General features: G+C 38.1%; 1 protein-coding gene across 3 annotated transcripts in view; it reads left to right on the top strand.

Moving 5' to 3' along the window:
- Positions 1-19,768, top strand: part of ADAMTS3 (ADAM metallopeptidase with thrombospondin type 1 motif 3) — a 290,935-nt gene that overhangs the window by 238,697 nt on the left and 32,470 nt on the right. For all 3 annotated transcript variants that reach the window (XM_057547499.1, XM_007193580.2, XM_057547500.1), the window contains exons 6-11: positions 13,655-13,738; positions 15,664-15,820; positions 16,570-16,675; positions 17,087-17,230; positions 17,849-17,981; positions 19,458-19,571. In XM_057547499.1, the coding sequence (XP_057403482.1) occupies positions 13,655-13,738; positions 15,664-15,820; positions 16,570-16,675; positions 17,087-17,230; positions 17,849-17,981; positions 19,458-19,571 (738 nt within the window). The remainder of the gene's footprint in view (positions 1-13,654; positions 13,739-15,663; positions 15,821-16,569; positions 16,676-17,086; positions 17,231-17,848; positions 17,982-19,457; positions 19,572-19,768) is intronic.

A 19,768-nucleotide genomic window follows, 5' to 3' on the forward strand; every position in this document is an offset into this window, starting at 1 on the left:
TTCTGCCTATGTTTTCCTCCTAGAGTTTGATGGTGTTTGGTCTTACATTTAGGTCTTTAATCCATTTTGAGTTTATTTTTGTGTATGGTGTTAGGGAGTGTTCTAATTTCATTCTTTTACATGTAGCTGTCCAGTTTTCCCAGCACCACTTATTAAAGAGGCTGTCATTTCTCCACTGTATATTCTTGCCTCCTTTATCAAACATAAGGTGACCATATGTGCGTGGGTTTATCTCTGGGTTTTCTATCCTGTTCCATTGACCTATATTTCTGTTTTTGTGCCAGTACCATACAGTCTTGATGACTGTAGCTTTGTAGTATAGTCTGAAGTTGGGGAGCCTGATTCCTCCAGCTCCGTTTTTCTTTCTCAAGATTGCTTTTGCTATTCGGGGTCTTTTGTGTTTCCATACAAATTGTGAAATTTTTTGTTCTAGTTCTGTGAAAAATTCTACTGGTAGTTTGATAGGGATTGCATTGAATCTGTACATCGCTTTGGGTAGTAGAGTCATTTTCACAACGTTGATTCTTCCAATCCAAAAACATGGTATATCTCTCCATCTATTTGTATCATCTTTAATTTCTTTCATCAGTGTCTTATAATTTTCTGCATACAGGTCTTTTGTCTCCTTAGGTAGGTTAATTCCTAGATATTTTATTCTTTTTGTTGCAATGGTAAATGGGAGTGTTTTCTTAATTTCACCCTCATATTTTTCTTCATTAGTGTATAGGAATGCAAGAGATTTCTGTGCAGTAATTTTGTATCCTGCTACTTTACCAAATTCATTGATTAGCTCTAGGAGTTTTCTGGTAGCATCTTTAGGATTCTCTATGTATAGTATCGTGTCATCTGCAAACAGTGACAGCTTTACTTCTTTTCCAATTTGGATTCTTTTTATTTCTTTTTCTTCTGTGATTGCTGTGGCTCAAACTTCCAAAACTATGTTGAATAATAGTGGTGAGAGTGGGCAACCTTGTCTTGTTCCTGGTCTTAGTGGAAATGGTTTCAGTTTTTCACCATTGAGGACGATGTTGGCTGTGGGTTTGTCATATATGGCCTTTATTATGTTGAGGAAAGTTCCCTCTATGCCTACTTTCTGGAAGTTTTTTATCACAAATGGGTGTTGAATTTTGTCGAAAGCTTTCTCTGCATCTATTGAGATAATCATATGGTTTTTCTCCTTCAATTTGTTAAATGGTGTATCACGTTGATTGATTTGCATATATTGATGAATCCTTGCATTCCTGGGATAAAACCCACTTGATCATGGTGTTTGATCCTTTTAATGTGCTGTTGGATTCTGTTTGCTAGTATTTTGTTGAGGATTTTTTGCATCTATGTTCATCAGTGATATTGGCCTGTAGTTTTCTTTCTTTGTGACATCTTTGTCTGTTTTTGGTATCAGAGTGATGGTGGCCTCGTAGAATGAGTTTGGGAGTGTTCCTCCCTCTGCTATATTTTGGAAGAGTTTGAAGAGGATAGGTGTTAGCTCTTCTCTAAATGTTTGATAGAATTCGCCTGTGAAGCCTTCTGGTCCTGGGCTTTTGTTTGTTGGAAGGTTTTTAATCACAGTCTCAATTTCAGTGCTTGTGATCGGTCTGCTTATATTTTCTATTTCTTCCTGGTTCAGTCTCGGAAGGTTGTGCTTTTCTAAGAATGTGTCCATTTCTTCCAGCTTGTCCATTTTATTGGCATATAGTTGCTTGTAGTAATCTCTCATGATCCTTTGTATTTCTGTAGTGTCAGTTGTTACTTCTCCTTTTTCATTTCTAATTCTGTTGATTTGAGTCTTCTCCCTCTTTTTCTTGATGAGTCTGGCTAATGGTTTATCAATTTTGTTTATCTTCTCAGAGAGCTAGCTTTTAGTTTTATTGATCTTTGCTCTTGTTTCCTTCATTTCTTTTTCATTTATTTCTGATCTGATCTTTATGATTCCTTTCCTTCTGCTAACTTTGGGGTTTTTTTTGTTCTTCTTCTGCTAATTGCTTTAGGTGTAAGGTTAGGTTATTTATTTGAGATGTTTCTTATTTCTTGAGGTAGGATTATATTGCTATAAACTTCCCTCTTCGAACTGCTTTTGCTGCATCCCATAGGTTTTGGGTCATCGTGTTTTCATTGTCATTTTTTTCTAGGTATTTTTTGATTTCCTCTTTGATTTCTTCAGTGATCTCTTGTTTATTTAGTAGTGTATTGTTTAACCTCCATGTTTTTGTATTTTTTACAGATTTTTTTCCTGTAATTGATACCTAGTCTCGTAGCACTGTGGTCGGAAAAGATACTTGATACTATTTCAATTTTCTTAATTTTACCAAGGCTTGAATTGTGACCCAAGATATGATCTATCCTGGAGAATGTTCTATGAGCACTTGAGAAGAAAGTGTATTCTGTTGTTTTTGGTTGGAATATCCTATAAATTCAATTAAGTCCATCTTGTTTAATGTGTAATTTAAAGCTTGTGTTTCCTTATTTATTTTCATTTTGGATGATCTGTCCATTGGTGAAAGTAGGATGTTAAAGTCCCCTACTATGTTTGTGTTACTATTTCCCCTTTTATGGCTGTTATCATTTGCCTTATGTATTGAGGTGTTCCTATGTTGGGTGCATAAATATTTACAATTGTTATCTCTTCTTCCTGGATTGATCCCTTGATCATTATGTAGTGTCCTTCTTTGTCTCCTGTAATAATCTTTATTTTAAAGTCTATTTTGTCTGATATGAGAATTGCTACTCCAGCTTTCTTTTGATTTCCATTTGCATGGAATATCTTTTTCCATCCCCTCACTTTCAGTCTGTATGTGTCCCTAGGTCTGAAGTGGGTTTCTTGTAGACAGCACATATATACGGGTCTTGTTTTTTTGTCCATTCAGCCAGACTGTGTCTTTTGGTTGGAGCATTTAATCCATTTACATTTAAGGTAATTATCAATAGGTATGTTCCTATTACCATTTTCTTAATTGTTTTGGGTTTATTATTGTAGGTCTTTTCCTTCTCTTGTGTTTCCTGCCTAGAGAAGTTCCTTTAGCATTTGTTGTAAGCTGGTTTGGTGGTGCTGAATTCTCTTAGCTTTTGCTTGTCTGTAAAGGTTTTAATTTCTCCATCGAATCTGAATGAGATCCTTGATGGGTAGAGTAATCTTGGTTGTAGGTTTTTCTCCTTCATCATTTTAAATATGTCCTGCCACTCCCTTCGGGCTTGCAGAGTTTCTGCTGAAAGATCAGCTGTTAACCTTATGGGGATTCCCTTATGTGTTATTTGTTGTTTTTCCCTTGCTGCTTTTAATATTTTTTCTTTGTATTTAATTTTTGATAGTTTGATTAATATGTGTCTAGGCACGTTTCTCCTTGGATTTATCCTGTATGGGACTCTCTGTGCTTCCTGCACTTGATTAACTATTTCCTTTCCCATATTAGGGAAGTTTTCAACTATAATCTCTTCAAATATTTTCAGTCCCTTTCTTTTTCTCTTCTTCTTCTGGGACCCCTATAACTTGAATGTTGGTGTGTTTAATGTTGTCCCAGAGGTCTCTGAGACTGTCCTCAGTTCTTTTCATTCTTTTTTCTTTATCCTGCTCTGCAGTAGTTATTTCCACTCTTTTATCTTCCAGGTCACTTATCCGTTCTTCTGCCTCAGTTATTCTGCTATTGATCCCTTCTAGAGAATTTTCAATTTCATTTATTGTGTTGTTCATCACTGTTTGTTTGCTCTTTACTTCTTCTAGGTCCTTCTTAAACGTTTCTTGTATTTTCTCCATTCTATTTCGAAGATTTTGGATCATCTTTACTATCATTATTCTGAATTCTTTTTCAAGTAGACTGCCTGTTTCCTCTTCATTTGTTAGGTCTGGTGGGTTTTTACTTTTCTCCTTCATCTGCTGTGTGTTTCTCTGTCTTTTCGTTTTGCTTAACTTACTGTGTTTGGGGTCTCCTTTTTGCAGGCTGCAGGTTCATAGTTCCCGTTGTTTTTGGTGTCTGTCCCCAGTGGCTAAGGTTGGTTCAGTGGGTTGTGTAGGCTTCCTGGTGGAGGGGACTAGTGCCTGTGTTCTGGTGGATGAGGCTGGATCTTGTCTTTCTGTTTGGCAGGTCCACGTCTGGTGGTGTGTTTTGGGGTGTCTGTGGCCTTATTATGATTTTAGGCAGCCTCTGTGCTAATGGATGGGGTTGTGTTCCTGTCTTGCTAGTTGTTTGGCATAGGGTGTTCAGCACTGTAGCTTGCTGGTCGTTGAGTGGAGCTGGGTCTTGGTGTTGAGATCGAGATCTCTGGGAGATTTTTGCCATTTGATATTATGTGGAGCTGGGAGGTCTCTGTGGACCAGTGTCCTGAAGTTGTCTCTCCCACCTCAGAGGCACAGCCCTGACGCCTGGCTGGAGCACCAAGAGCTTGTCCTCCACACGGCTCAGAATAAAAGGGAGAAAAAAGAAAGGAAAGAAAGAAAGAAGATAAGATAAAATAAAATAAAATAAAATAAAATAAAATAAAGTTATTAAAATAAAAAATAATTATTGAGAAAAAAAATTTTAAGTAATAAAAAAAAAAAAGGACAGAGAGAACCCTAGGACAAATGGTAAAAGCGAAGCTATACAGGCAAAATCACACACAGAAGCACACACATACACACTCACAAAAAGAGAAAAAGGGGAAAAAATATATATATCGTTGCTCCCAAAGTCCACCTCCTCAATTTGGGATGATTCGTTGTCTTTTCAGGTATTCCACAGATGCAGGTATATCAAGTTGATTGTGGAGATTTAATCCACTACTCCTGAAGCTGCTGGGAGAGATTTCCTTTTCTCTTCTTTGTTCGCACAGCTCCTGGGGTTCAGTTTTGGATTTGGCCCCCACCTCTGTGTGTAGGTCACCTGAGGGCGTCTGTTCTTCGCTCAGACAGGACGGGGTTAAAGTAACAGCTGCTTCGGGGGTTCTGGCTCACTCAGGCCGGGGGGAGGGAGGGGTATGGATGTGGGGCGAGCCTGCGGCGTAAGAGGCCGGCGTGACGTTGCACCCGCCTGAGGCGTGCCGTATGTTCTCCCGGGGAAGTTGTCCCCGGATCACGGGACCCTGGCAGTGGTGGGCTGCACAGGCTCCCGGGAGGGGCGGTGTGGAGAGTGACCTGTGCTCGCACACAGGCTTCTTGGTGGCGGCAGCAGCAGCCTTAGCGTCTCATGCCCGCCTCTGGGGTCCGCGCTGATAGCCGCGGCTCGTGCCCGTCTCTGGAGCTCCTTTAAGCAGCGCTCTGAATCCCCTCTCCTCGCGCACCAGGAAACAGAGAGGCAAGAAAAAGTCTCTTGCCTCTTCGGCAGCTGCAGACTTTTTCCCGGACTCCCTCCCGGCTAGCTGTGGTGCACTAACCCCTTCAGGCTGTGTTCACGCCGCCAACCCCAGTCCTCTCCCTGGGATCCGACTGAAGCCAGAGCCTCAGCTCCCAGCCCCGCCCGCCCCGGCGGGTGAGCAGACAAGCCTCTCGGGCTGGTGAGCGCCGCTCGGCGCCGAGCCTCTGTGCGGGAGTCTCTCCGCTTTGCCCTCCGCACCCCTGTGGCTGCGCTCTCCTCCGTGGCTCTGAAGCTCCCGCCCTCCGCCACCCACCATCTCCGCCCGCGAGGGGGCTTCCTAGTGTGTGGAAACCTTTCCTCCTTCACGGCTCCCTCCCACTGGTGCAGGTCCCATCCCTATTCTTTTGTCTCTGTTTTTTCTTTTTTCTTTTGCCGTACCCAGGTACGTGGGGAGTTTCTTGCCTTTTGGGAGGTCTGAGGTCTTCTGGCAGCGTTCAGTAGGTGTTCTGTAGGAGTTGTTCCACATGTAGATGTATTTCTGATGTATTTGTGGGGAGGAAGGTGATCTCTGCATCTTACTCTTCCGCCATCTTGAAGCTCTCCAGTCCCTTTGATTTTAACTGAAAAATCAATAAAAACGTTTTTCCCCTGGTTTATTCCAACCTTTATTTTTCCAAGAGAAAAATAAGAAAAGCTTTTTAGCTTACTAAGTGAATCGTCCTTCTCATTCTTGAAGAAAGAAGTCAGTTCTACCTGAGCTTTTGGTATGTTTCCACTGTTCCAAAGGCTGGAAGAGTTTGTAAGGGCTTATAGCTGAATTGCCTATTCTTGCTCCTCCCAAAGCTCCTTTGGTGCTTAAGGGAAGTAAAAGCAAAATTAACATAAAAGGAGAGCCTCACGCTTCTGGAAAACAACCATCTGACCCTGATAATCTGGAGAACTACCAAAATGGGCCCAAATTACCCAAATGAAAACATTTGCAAAAGTTCTAAGAGGTTGTCGTAGCAGTCCAACTGAGTAGGACACGTACTGAGCTGCCGGATGTAGAGGTGGGAGGAAGAGACAAACGTGAGAGATGCCCACAGGACTTGGTGACAGATTGACTGTAATACTTGAAGAAGAAGAAGGAATCAAGATGGTTTCATCTTTAAGTGTGATAGAATATTGAGAGAAGAACAGGTTTTCTGGAGAGGGTGAGTATACTTTGTGATATATAGGTATACTTCCAAATAGATAGATCTGTTACCAGAGTTGAACAGATGGCTGTGAAGCATGAGGGAGGTGAATCAGTATGAGATATGTGGAATTCATCAGGCTAAAGATATTGGTTGAAGAAACAGCAGTGGATGAAATATTGCTGCAAAAGTATGCGAGAAGAGGATTGAAAACAAAACATTGAGACACGCTGACGTGTGTGGGCTAGGCAGCACAAAAGGAGCTAATATTGCTAAAGAAATTGAATAGTATCGTTGATGAACATAGTTGTAAACAGTACTAAATGCTACAAAATATTGTAGGTGGCTTATTTTTTCATGATGAAGGAAAATTGAGAACGTTAGTAAAAGAGGAAAAGGAACCCCAAGAAGGGGAGCAATTGAATACGGGAAATGGAGTCGATTTTTTGGAGCAAATGTCTTTAAGGAAGTGGGAAAGAGCCTAAAAAATAAGAGATTTAGCACATCATCTCTGACAGAAAGAAAAAGACAGGCAAGGTGGTTGTGAACAGAAAATAGGCGCTGGCATCACATAGACTTATTGGAATTTTGGCTGTGCTAATCATTTGGGGGGGAAATTGTATAACTTCTCTGGGTCTCAGTCTCTTTTTAAAGTGATGAAGATGTCTCCTTTGTAGGGTTTGAGCTTTCATGATAATAGAGGTTGAGCTTTTGTACCAGCTCTTCCCTTTGCCTGGATCACTTGTTCCCCAGAGACACACATGCCTATTTCCTTCTTGCCCACATGTGTCTCCCGGCTGTGACCCACCCCCAACCCCCAGTATCAGGTAGCTTCTTCCTCTCCCTCTCATCCTCTATCTCATCACTCAAATTTATTTTTTTCATAGCACCCATTCCCATCAGAAATGACCTTATCTGCATGTCTTTTTGTGTTTATTTTTTCCATGCTTAGAGTTTATTTTACCTATTAGAATATATTCATGATAAGAACAGAGATTCAAACTCATTTATTATTCAGTTCCCCACCTCTAGGAACATTAGGCACAATTCAGTTCAGTAAATATTATATAAGACTATTCATAAACAGTAGTTATTAGGGGAAGGATAAATTAGGAGTTTGAAATTAACACACTATTATATATAAAATAGATAACCAACAAGGACCTACTATATAGCACAGAGAACTATATTCAATATCGTGTAATAACCCATAATGGAAAAGAATCTGAAGAAAGAGTATAAGAGTACACCTGAAACTAACACAACATTGTAAATCAAGTATATTTCAATTTTTTTTAAGTTGTTATTATTAGTCTGAAATTGGAGGTGAGAGAAGAGGAGTTGACAGGTTAGGAGACAGCTATCTCCTCTGAGTAAAAAGAGCATAGAGGACAGGACTGCAGATCCAAGCAGGTATGTGTTTGGAAATTTTAGCTCTACAAGGGATGGTTGTAGATAGAGTTATATAGTTTCCCAGTCCATTACAGGATTCTTTTATGTCCAGCCAAAATCACCCAGGCTATCTTGTCATTACTTCTTTGCCTTTAGTTAACCAAATGTCTCTTTAAAAAAATTATACATGCATACCATTTATTTGCTTCTGTGTGAATAATATTACTAATGATAGCTAACAATTTTCGTTTTTATATTTGCAAGGCCCAGGCACCATTAACCACGGTACATCTATGAGCTCATTTATTCCTCTCAGCAATCCTATAAGGACAGCGGTGTAATTATCCCATTTTGCAGATGAGAAAACTGAGGCACAGAGACAAATAATATGCCCAAGGTCACATAGCTAACAGCAGACCCAAGCAGTTTGGCTGTGAAGCCCATGCTCTTAACCACTGGGCTATACTGCCTCTCAAGACCTCATCCACCCATCTGAAAGAAAAATTAATGTTGCTTTGTTGAAGCCAGACAAAGCTGTTTATCAGCTAGCCAGACAAAGCAGGTCAGATTGTCCTGCCAGGGAAATGTCCTGGGAGAAATTGTCCTGTCAGGGAACGAACCTGGAAGGAATTTTCCTTTCAAGGAAAGGAATACTTGATCAATCAAATCAAGTATTCCTAAAATCATTACCTTTTCTCCCCCCCTCACTTTGGCACCCCCTTGCAATTTAAGGTCATCTGAAAATTGAATTAATGTTCTGTTTACTCCTTTTTTCAGGTAATTTAATAAATAGTCTGGGCTCAACCCTGAACACCTCATAGAAAATTTACCCATGCTCCACAGATTGGCTGACATGGTGAAAGGATATTCAGTTTTGCACAGATAAACTCTGATTTGCATTATATAGTGTCTAATATATGACTTCTTAGAATGTTTATGATTAACGCTTTGCTTACAACCCGAAACACTGGTTATAAATTTCAGCCCTATCTTTTCTTATTCGGTTTTTCCAGTGATCTGCTCTAGCTCCTCTTTAATTTTTCCCAGTGTGTTTTTAGATTATATTGACGATCAAGAAATCTTTATTTCTAGTAAGCAGAGTCTAATTCCTCATTTTCTTAAAATTTACACGAAGGAAAATTATGAAAAGGAAGTGAAGTTTTTAAGTTATCTTTATCAGTATGCTTCCCCCTGAGGTTCTTAAACTCAGGGGTAATGAATCACTCTTGATTATTCTAAAATTAGATCTGTTTTGCATAGTGATAGTGCTGTGGTCTGCAGGTGTGTGGAAGTGTAGCAAGTTGGTAAAAACTACTGACTCTGGAGCCAGACTGCCTAGGTGTTAATCCTTTGCTCTGTGTGCTAACTGTGTGACCTTGGGCAAGGTACTTAACTTCTCTGGGCCCCAATTTCATTAGATGTAAAATGGAGATAATAATATCTTTAGTGTTGTCGTAAGGATTACTTGAATTAATATAGGTAAAGTATTTAGAACAGTGTCTGGAACCTGGAAAGATCTATGTAATGCTGTTTTCTTTGTTCTTGATTCTGCTGTAACTTAGGAAAAAGTTGCTTTCCTTGTCACTAAGTGTTGTAAAAATGCTTTCTTAACAAATATTATTTTCATTCATCTTGACAGATTCAAAAGATTAATTCAGTATGATATGCTTTTAGTTCTTTTTGTATATCATTTATTGATTGTTAAAATTCGTGATTAATTTAGAGGCAGATCATAAGCTTCTTTATGCCTCTTATGTAATGTCTTGATCAGATGACACTGAAAAACAATTTAAATAAAGATGTCTTCAATATTTTTCTTTGTTTTTAAGAGTCCAATGACTCAGTGTTTCTCTCGGGTTAGAATATTTTTAAATTCCTATTTAATTTTAAAGAAGTTATTTTATTTATGTGTAAATATCCAAAAAGGCAGACATACCATCTGGTAGGTAAGTACATTCAGGTGTGTAAAGCAGCTACTCCTTCACCCGTCTCTAAAATGTGCATACTGCCATCTGCTGGAGAGAGCTTTTGTACAGCATTTGGAGAGTATTTTTGAAAAAAATTGTTGAACAATTTTTCCCATAAATTTTTTTGATAATTTAAACTATATCTTTAATTCTATTGAGAGTAAATAAATTTACAGTATAAGAGTTTTTGAATCCTTTTCAATGAAAACCAAGATGGAGGCAGTTGTGTTTTTTTGTTTGCTTAATTTTTTGTTTGTTTTTGTTTTTTCAGATAGATTGGAAAATACATTCACAAACCTTTAAAACTTTTTATATAGATAGGTAGAAGTGTTCTAATGTGTTCTGTATTTTGCTGAGGGCAGTTGTGTGGCATTTTGTTTGATTTGAATAGCAGCTGTGTGAAGCAGGCAGAGCAAGTACGATTATAATTTGCCAGTGAGAAAACAGAGGCTCAGAGAGGTTAAGTGACCAACCCAAGGTCACTCAGTTTATCGGTGGCATAGTTGGGACCAGAATCCAGGTCTTTGAATATATCTAATCCTGAGGTGCTGATTATTTCTCCAACTCTTATCATATCCTATGTGTCTCAGAGCATAAAAACATTGCATCCTGTTATCGATAAGGTCGAGCAAGATGACAAGCAGCCAATTTATTAAGTACATTTTAAAAGTGAATAATGTACAGGAAGCAACTTTTTAAACCTTGAAAAGCAAAATAATAAATGATATCCCATGCTTTGCACAATACAGACACCTATTTGTTGATTCACCACATTGGAAGAATATTTTCTCCTACATATAAATATTATTGCCTTATAGTTGATTATTTCTACCCCCAATAATTTAGTATACTCTGAGACAGTTTCACAAATAGGCGCCAGCTCAGAACATTCCATAACTGATTTTGGTTTCTCCTGGAGTGCTCTGTTATCTAAGTAACCTGGCATAATAGGGATTTTTGTTAAATAATACTTTTCTTTTGGTGAATGGTAAATTTGACTTTTTAAAAAGTGTCTTTTTATTTCAGCATTTTATAATGTAATATTGCCATTGAGAACATGAATTTTGTGCATGATACTTTCTCGGCACTGTACTGATTTTAAAATTTACCAAATAAAAATGAATGTACCAATTTGGGTGTGATTATATGTACATTATACTAGCTCAGATATCACAAGCTACTTGTTATGATTGCCAGCTCTCATTTTATGATTCTAATAGTTTTGTGATATAGTTGTCTCCCATAACATTTAGAAGTGTTGCTGTCACTGCTATATTGCCATGGCTGTAAGGGCCTTCCTTCCCTCGGTCACCTCTCCTCAAGTAATTAATTCACTTCTTTTTATCTATTTTTCTTTAGTTTAAAATTTTATTGTTCCCCTATTTTGTGCCCTTAGTAACATTGATTTGAACATTTTTTTAATATTAAATGCACTTACATTTCAGTTACATTACGTACATGTTAAAACTTTGTGTGTGAAGCCATGTTGCTAACTCAGAACAGCTGCCTTATGAGAAGTCTCTTGGAATGGTCATGAATCTCTCTGGATGATTATATTAGTGACAGACCCGGCTTTGGACTTTTACTTGAATTGGAACTATGATGCTAGAAATTTCTTATCAGATAATTAATCCAGAAGAAGAGGGGGATTAAATCTTCAATTAGGCAGTATGAGGCATGGAGTAAGATAAGAGAATCTGTCCATGGCCAAAATGATCATAAGAAATCGTAGCTTTTTGGCCAGCATTCAGTTTTCCTTATAATGACCTGAAATCTTCCCCTTTAATAGTGTGAACCCATAGTTTTTAGTTTTATTTGCTGTAGATATGCGGAATAAATTGAACCCCTTTTCCACATGGTGGCTATTAAGTTTTCTTTTCTACTTCCCACACTCTAATGTGCTTTAATGTCCTTCTGCCCTTCTCACTCATAAAATTTTTGAGCAATTGTGTGCATGAATTAAATCTTTTAATTCTTACCCCAACTCCATGAGGTAGTATTCTTATTATGTCCATTTGATTGAGGTTCAGAAAGATGAAGACCACACAAGCAATGAAGGTCTTGAACCAAGACATCAACTGAGACTACTAGTGGCTTGTGTCAGGCTTTAGTCACTGTATCCTACCACCATTTTTTATGTGACACATTTTCTAGGCTCCTTGCTCTTTGCTTAGAGAGGAGTCTGTATACATTCCTGTTTGTATACATCTCTTTTGTAAGACAGAACAGACAAAATGAACTCAATACTTCAGGTGTACAGTGGCCTATAGCGGGACAGCTTGGGCATGAGCTACCAGCCTGCACACCTGTGCAATGCAAGAGAGAATTGCAGATTTTTTTCACCCCTTGGCTTATCTTGAATAGGTATTAACTTGGGTCTCACCATTATATGGGTGTGTGTGAGTTTGTAAATGTATAAATGTATAAATAAATGTATTTTTCCACTTTAAAAGGAGCCTAAATCTTTTCTTGTTAAACTACACTTTGTCATCTTTAGTATATACTAGCTTCCCTAGATCTTTTACCTCCATCTTAGCTGTTCTTCCCTTTTTAGTTCCATCTAAAAATTCAGTTAAGTATACGTTTAATCTACATTTAAGACCTTGATACTTTAAGGTGTTCTGTGTAGTCCCATTAGATTCCTGAAACATTTCATTTGAGATTTCTTGGTCTGTTTCTTGGTCAGTGTGGCAAGAAATTCATGAATTTCTTTTCTTAGAGCATTCTGTTATCCTTGAGTTATATTTATTTTTAAGGTCTGTCTTTCCTCTGTAGGCTTTAAATTTGCTGTGCCTTCTGTCCAAACCTCCTGGATCTTAAGTTGAATTGAGGTTGGTTTTCCATCCCTCTTTTAGTTATTGTGACAAATGTTGGTTCCCTGTTCCTGAGAACAGCTAAGAACTTTGAAATGTAGCCAGATAACTCCCCCTTTCCCATTTCTGCTAGCATTTGCCAACTTACTAAGCAATCTTTATTCACACCAATTTTGCACTAGTATAACCAGAGGCTATGTCTACTTTAGACTGCCAATAATTTACTGAGTGTTTTTGCATGTTAGCTAATCTCTACAGTCTTCATCTTCCTCATCTATATAAATCTGTGTTGGACTATGGCCTCTGAGGTTGCTTAAGTTCTAATATCTGTGATTTTAAAGTATACCAAATTACCTGTAGAAATTTTAATTTAACATTTAAAATTAAATAAAAAGCAGTGACTCAACTTTGCCTTTCTGAGCTATACCCAGGACTGGTATTATATGTACTTGTACAGTCATCTTAGTAATTCAGATATGGAAGGATTTCTTTACTGTAGGACTTCTAAATAATCGTTGCCTCAGCTGCCCCACTCCTGGGGTGGGGAAGCATTGGGAGGGCCACCCAGTAACTGGCCCACAGATAGACCACCACAGCTCCTGCACACGGGCTTCCCCAACCAGACGCAGCACCCCTGACGGCAACAGGGGCACCTGGAGGACATGCTTGCTCTTTTCCGCCACATGGTTGCAGCCACTCACAGCTGGCAGATGCTTCACCAGAGTCACCGTCTTGTGATGAATGTTATGTGTGGATCATAGCACACGTGGGCTTTTAACACTACAGTAGTTTAATGAAGCCCTTTTAAAGCGTATTCTCTATGTTCGTGGTACTGTGGGGTTTACAAAATCAGTAATTCACACAGCCAAGAATTATTCCATAGTTGAAAGTAAATGATTTCATTTCAGACATCAGTTTAAACTAAACTAAAAAAAAAGAGACTTGACGCCTATATTTGGGATTACACAACCATACCCTAAATATGCATCTCATGAAATCCTTTGTGTTGCCTTTCTTCAGGTAATTATCTACTTTGCTTCTAGGTGAATGAAATTTACCATGATGAGTCCCTGGGAGTGCATATAAATGTGGTCCTGGTGCGCATGATAATGCTGGGCTATGCAAAGGTAAAATGTCTTACTATATGTCAACTGTGAACATCCAGGACTGGATTAGCAAACAGATTAGATTGCTGAAGCCATAGCTAACATTCAACGTAGACATGTCTCACATAGACCCCAGTTGCTCTGAACTGAGAGGAGAAAACTGCCCCAATGAATGGAGATCTCTAAATTTGAGTAGATAATGAATGATTTTTGTGCTGGTACTGTTTGCTGTGTTTACCTCTGTCTTATGGAGTTGGAGATAATTATCCTGATTTTGGCATGACTGTATGAATGAAAATGAATGGATACCATTACAAAAAAAAAGAGAATTTCCTTAATCTATCATCATCATCAAATTTATGATTCATTTATTATTCCAAAACATCTATATTGAGTGCCTACTATGTGTCAGATGCTTTCTAGGTGCTTCAAATATATCTGTGAAGCAAAATAACAGAGATCCTTACCCTCTCATGATTTCTTGAAAACAATATGTGAAATATGAGTCTTTTCAATTAAGAAAAGTGAAGCACACGGTGAATATTTTTTTTTATTTAAAAGGGCATTAATCTTTTTGAAAGCAAAATGTTGGGTCAAAATACATACAATAGGCATTTTTATGTAATGTAACTTTAGCTGGCTTTAAAATGACACTAGATGCGTCCCTGTCCTTGGAAATAATGGAGTGGAGGAAGTGGTCTCTCCCTTTGAGGAGAAAACATAGGGGAAGTGACTAACTTGCCAGCTTTCCTGATGTTTAAAATTACATGTCCCCCCTCCCATAATTAATCCTCCTTATTATGGAATACTAATGAAATTATGCATTTTAGCAAACAGGAAAAAAATCCATGTGTTTGCATTTTATTATGTATGAAAACTTATCATTCCTAGTGAGAGGGTGTCATTGATCTTTAGTTTATCCCACAAACCTGACCTACTTTGTGTCTCCAACACTGAATGCAAGTCAGATCCAGATGGAGATGTTAACAGCCTTCAGTTGGTTATTAAATCATTTGTTTGGAGAAGTATGTGTTCAACTATAATAAACCAAACTTTTTTCTTAAGAATGTAAACACTGATAAAAACATTTGCTGAAATGTAACAAAGCTCTCAGCCGGTCTGCCAAGTAGGGACTAATTTTGGGTTCCAAGTTCAATTTCTCATTCCATCAGAACTACTCGGGGAAGTGTGACTGCTGAGTTCTTGAAGGCTGGGGCCTTTCCCTCTGAACTTTTAACTCCTGACAATAATGTGATAGTAGCGGCATTCCAAGGAATGTCAATCCATCTCTTGGAATTGCAGGATATGAGTACACCCCTCTTCATTGCTGTGAGGTTAAAAAAAAGGGTAGTTTTTTTTCTCATTGTGAGGTTTATATAATTTGACTGTTCCTCAAATCGAAGATTCCACCAGCTTTGCCAGCTCATTGAAGAACTTATATTCTTCCAGTATGTTGATTAATTTTGGACCAAAAAAAAAAAAAAAATTGAAACTGAAGATCTTTCACTTTAACATCTCTGGGAAAAAAAGTCTCGTGCCCGAATCTTTCCATCTATCCTCTATTTTTGTTGTTAATATTTATGAAACTAAAAATCTAAGCTAAATCAGGAATTCTTACTAGAATTTTCACCCAACTGACGAATATCGAGTTGCTTCACAATAGCAAAAACATCTCAACGTCACGTATTTCCATTAATGGTGTCAGCCACCGTTCACACAGGTAATATTGATCATAAAGGTATCCCTCATGGGCATGTAGAATTTCCAAATGAGAGTATTTGGAAATATTTATTTCCAAATAAGTATTTATTTCCAAATAAGCCCCCGATAATAGTATTGTACATTATTTAATTACTGTAATCTCAAATGTTAATTTCAGAGAACGTTATTAAAGGAAGCCTTTGGGAAAATGCTATGTATGTCTTTAACATATTGTTTCCTCCTAGTCCATCAGCCTCATAGAAAGGGGAAACCCATCCAGGAGCTTGGAGAACGTGTGTCGCTGGGCTTGCCAACAACAAAAATCTGATCCCAATCATTCTGAACACCACGATCATGCAATTTTCTTAACCAGGCAAGACTTTGGACCTGCTGGAATGCAAGGTATTTCCATTAATATGTAGAAGAAAAACTTAAGGGCATGACTTTTCAAAAGCAATCCTAAATCAGGGAGTCTGTCCAAATGTTCAGATCTCCACCATCACTTTCCTCCATGCATCAGCCAAGCATACATTTTCTTTCTGTTGCTTCCAGTGACTTCTGTGGCATTTGCAATGCTAAATGCCACCTAAATACTATGATTAATTACACTCCCCTTTACAATAATGAGTGTGCATCTGGGGTACAGAGGGGATGCTGTAAAATGTGGTGTGATTTCCACTAACTGTTTGGAATGGGAAGGGAGATGCCATGGGAAATGTCTGCTGCCAAAGAGCTTTCTTCCAAAGTCAGCTTACATTTATCTAATAAATTCTGATGTAGACTTCGGAAAAAATTAGACTGACCGTTTTCTTTTCAACGCTGGTGGAATTTCTGGCTCCCTTCATCAGTACCGTGATATGAAGGACCATTCACTACAGCAGAAAGACAAGAGCTTAGTTGGTGGGCAGAACAGAATGGTAACCCCAGGCAGTTCCTTCCCTTAGGAGAGGAGAAAATGCAGACCCAATGAATCTTTTTAGAGCCCATTACCTGTGGCTTTCCCAAGAGAATGTGGTGCAATGCTAGCAGAGAAATAATACTGCCTCTGTTTCCTGAAAAGCTTTTTTTTTCCCCCTAGGCAAAGGTCCAGTAGTAGTTCTTAATGGGTTTTCTCATAAAATGAAAATGAAAGTAATTGTTATTCTCTACAGGATATGCTCCAGTCACAGGCATGTGTCATCCAGTGAGAAGCTGTACCCTGAATCATGAGGATGGTTTTTCATCTGCTTTTGTAGTAGCCCATGAAACTGGCCATGTGTAAGTCACCGCTGACAGCTATAAAGCAAAAAGAAAACCAAAAAACAAAACAAGGTCTTTTCTGTCTGCTTCTCTCAGTATTGTTCATACTTTGGGCAGAGTGCATGCCAGCATGCAACTCTCATCCCTTGCCAAGTCTGAGGAGCTGAAAACAGTGAAGAGGTCATGCACTGAAACTAAATGAGTGACTCTGGCTTGCAGAGACACTCCTGGGCTTTTCGTAGCTATAGAATAAAAAAGGCATTTGTGTCAGATTGCTCTCAGTTTCACAGTGTCTGTGACTTCTCCACAAAAGCCACATTAACTTAAAAAAACACCTATTTTCCTGTACTTATTTTCAAAACAGAAATTACGCCAAAGCCATGGCCCCTATGATGATTCTTACCAGTAGGGTCTCGCTTTGTGTTCTAGGCTGGGAATGGAGCATGATGGACAAGGCAACAGGTGCGGTGATGAGACTGCCATGGGAAGTGTCATGGCTCCTTTGGTGCAAGCAGCGTTTCATCGTTACCACTGGTCCCGCTGCAGCGGCCAAGAACTGAAAAGATACATTCAGTATGTCTCCTTCTGCGTGTCATGAGAACGTTATAGTAGAAATACAGACGTGAAACTGGCTCTTAGGACCTTGATCAGGACCAAACTCCCAGGGAATGAAAACTTTTGTTCATGATAAACATTTTCTTGTGACTCAGCTTTTGGCACAATTCGACAATGTAATTGCAATATTTTAAGCCGTGAGCCTAGAGTTTAAGTGAATTTTTTTACTGTGATTTCCTTTTAGTAAATTCTTTATGGAATCTTTGACTAATGGTCAAAGTTGATTTGAGGAGGGGATGGTCATGCAATGCCTGCATAGGGTACCACCTATACCCCGTAGCATAGGGGTCAGGATCTGCCCTGCCACACCACGTGCGGGTTCAGCTAGGGACACGAACAAGGTTGTCATGGTTCTACTGTGTTTCTAAGTATGGTTGGCTTATTTTCCTGGGATGAATAAAGATGAATGGTCTTTTTCTAAATGGAACTGAAACCAAAAACCTTAAAAGGTATGCTTTTGTAACCTTGCTTTATGATCTGATGAAATTCCAGGGTACGTAACCTAAGAATACTTTTTCATTGGAACATGATAAAAAAATGAACATTTAACTACATGCAGTATTTTCCTTCCTACAGTTCCTATGACTGTCTCCTTGATGACCCTTTTGAACATGACTGGCCCAAACTCCCAGAACTTCCTGGAATCAATTATTCTATGGATGAGCAATGTCGTTTTGACTTTGGGGTTGGTTATAAAATGTGCACTGCGGTATGTTACTCACAGTCAATTTAGATTTTGCATATTGAAATCTACTTGCTTAGCTCCTGTTTGGTGACATTTACAGACTCACTGGTGCAAGAATATGAACCAACGATTTTGTGTTTGCTATGTCAGTACATGCTAAAGCTAAGTGCTTTAGATATACTATCTTATTTAATCCTTGTGACAAGCTAGAAGGGAGTTGGTATACTTTTATTTCACAGATGAACAAGCCAAGACTTAACAGAGATTAAGCAACTTGCTTAAGTCACACATCTGGTAAATAAGGGCTTTTTATATGTTGGAGAAAGCTTTATTTGTTAGAGCAAGAAAAAAAAGTATTTCATCAAAAGAAGTTGATCTGCTGTTTGAATTCCTCCGTATGCAGATATATACAGATATTTGGTTTGTTTGTAAGGTATAAGGTCAGCTCCTAATGACCTGCAATAATGTCCTGACCTGAGAATTCTAAAGCTTTGGCTCACTAGTGTAGAAAATTACAGTTTCTGCATTAGGTAATAGGAATTAGAACAAAAAACCCAGATCCAAAATGAGTACTAATTAAAAAAACAAAAAAAAAGCTATGACCATGAGTCTGTATGTGGATAATTAGTGGTGTAGGCAATGAAGATGTGGGTAAACTGGTGTTTGATATATATATGTATATATTTTTTAATTTATCTAAAGAATGATAAGATATTTACTGTTAGAGAGCAGATGAGGAAACGGTACACACAAATATGTGTGCTTACATATACATTTGGATATTATAATGTAGTGTTTTAGGAAAATAAAAGACATTCTTAAGAGTGAGAAAACTAAGATTCTGGTCTGTCTCTGTTACTGTCTTATTTGTATCCATAACTATAGTCTTACCTTATAACCCATATTTCTCAGCCATGGATTGTTATGAAGATCAAATATATGGAAAGTACTTTATAAACTATATGAATGTATTATATATTTTGTTATACCTGGCATACATTATCTTACACAGAAAGTTTGACAAATATTTTCTGCTTTTAGTTGGCTCATTATGGTGGGCATTTTTATTATTTATTTCTGACTGGTTCATACATTCAGGGATAAAGAGAAGCCATTTTGATGGCTTGAGAGCTCCAAAACCACTATAATGTTTTCATATTTAAAATGTTCATAATAATTACTCATTCTCTTTAAAATCCCAATATTGTCTATTTGAAAACCATAAGACAGAAATGGCATAAAGAATAGTAAAAGTCAACAGAAGAATCCCAGACAAATCATTGTTTATCAGTGTTATTTTAGAAAAGTGTAATGAAAGTATTCTTTACTTGGAATTCTTAGGCAGTGTTTGTTTGTTTTCTTAACATGCCACAACTTTGACTATTAACTTGAAATTAAAATATCCAAGAAATATGACATGAAGAAACTGTGTAGAAGGTATTGTTGGTACAAGTCATTCCATCTCTATGTCGCTGAGAGTTTGGTTTTTTTCTCTTCTAGTTCCGAACCTTTGACCCATGTAAACAGCTTTGGTGTAGCCATCCTGATAATCCCTACTTTTGTAAGACTAAAAAAGGACCCCCACTTGATGGGACCGAATGTGCTGCTGGAAAAGTGAGTATAATCTATTTATACAATAAAGATTTAAGATATGTTGCATAATAATCGTCTTTAAATAACATGTATCATCATTTTTAAGAAAACCATAGTACATAAAGTTCCATTGTGGTAATGCATGAACACTGTGTACGAGTTTCCTATAGCTGCTATAACAAATTACCACGGACTTAGTGGCTTAAATCAACAGAAGA

This window comes from Balaenoptera acutorostrata, chromosome 5, assembly GCF_949987535.1.
Source record: "Balaenoptera acutorostrata chromosome 5, mBalAcu1.1, whole genome shotgun sequence".
Taxonomy (NCBI): domain Eukaryota; kingdom Metazoa; phylum Chordata; class Mammalia; order Artiodactyla; family Balaenopteridae; genus Balaenoptera; species Balaenoptera acutorostrata.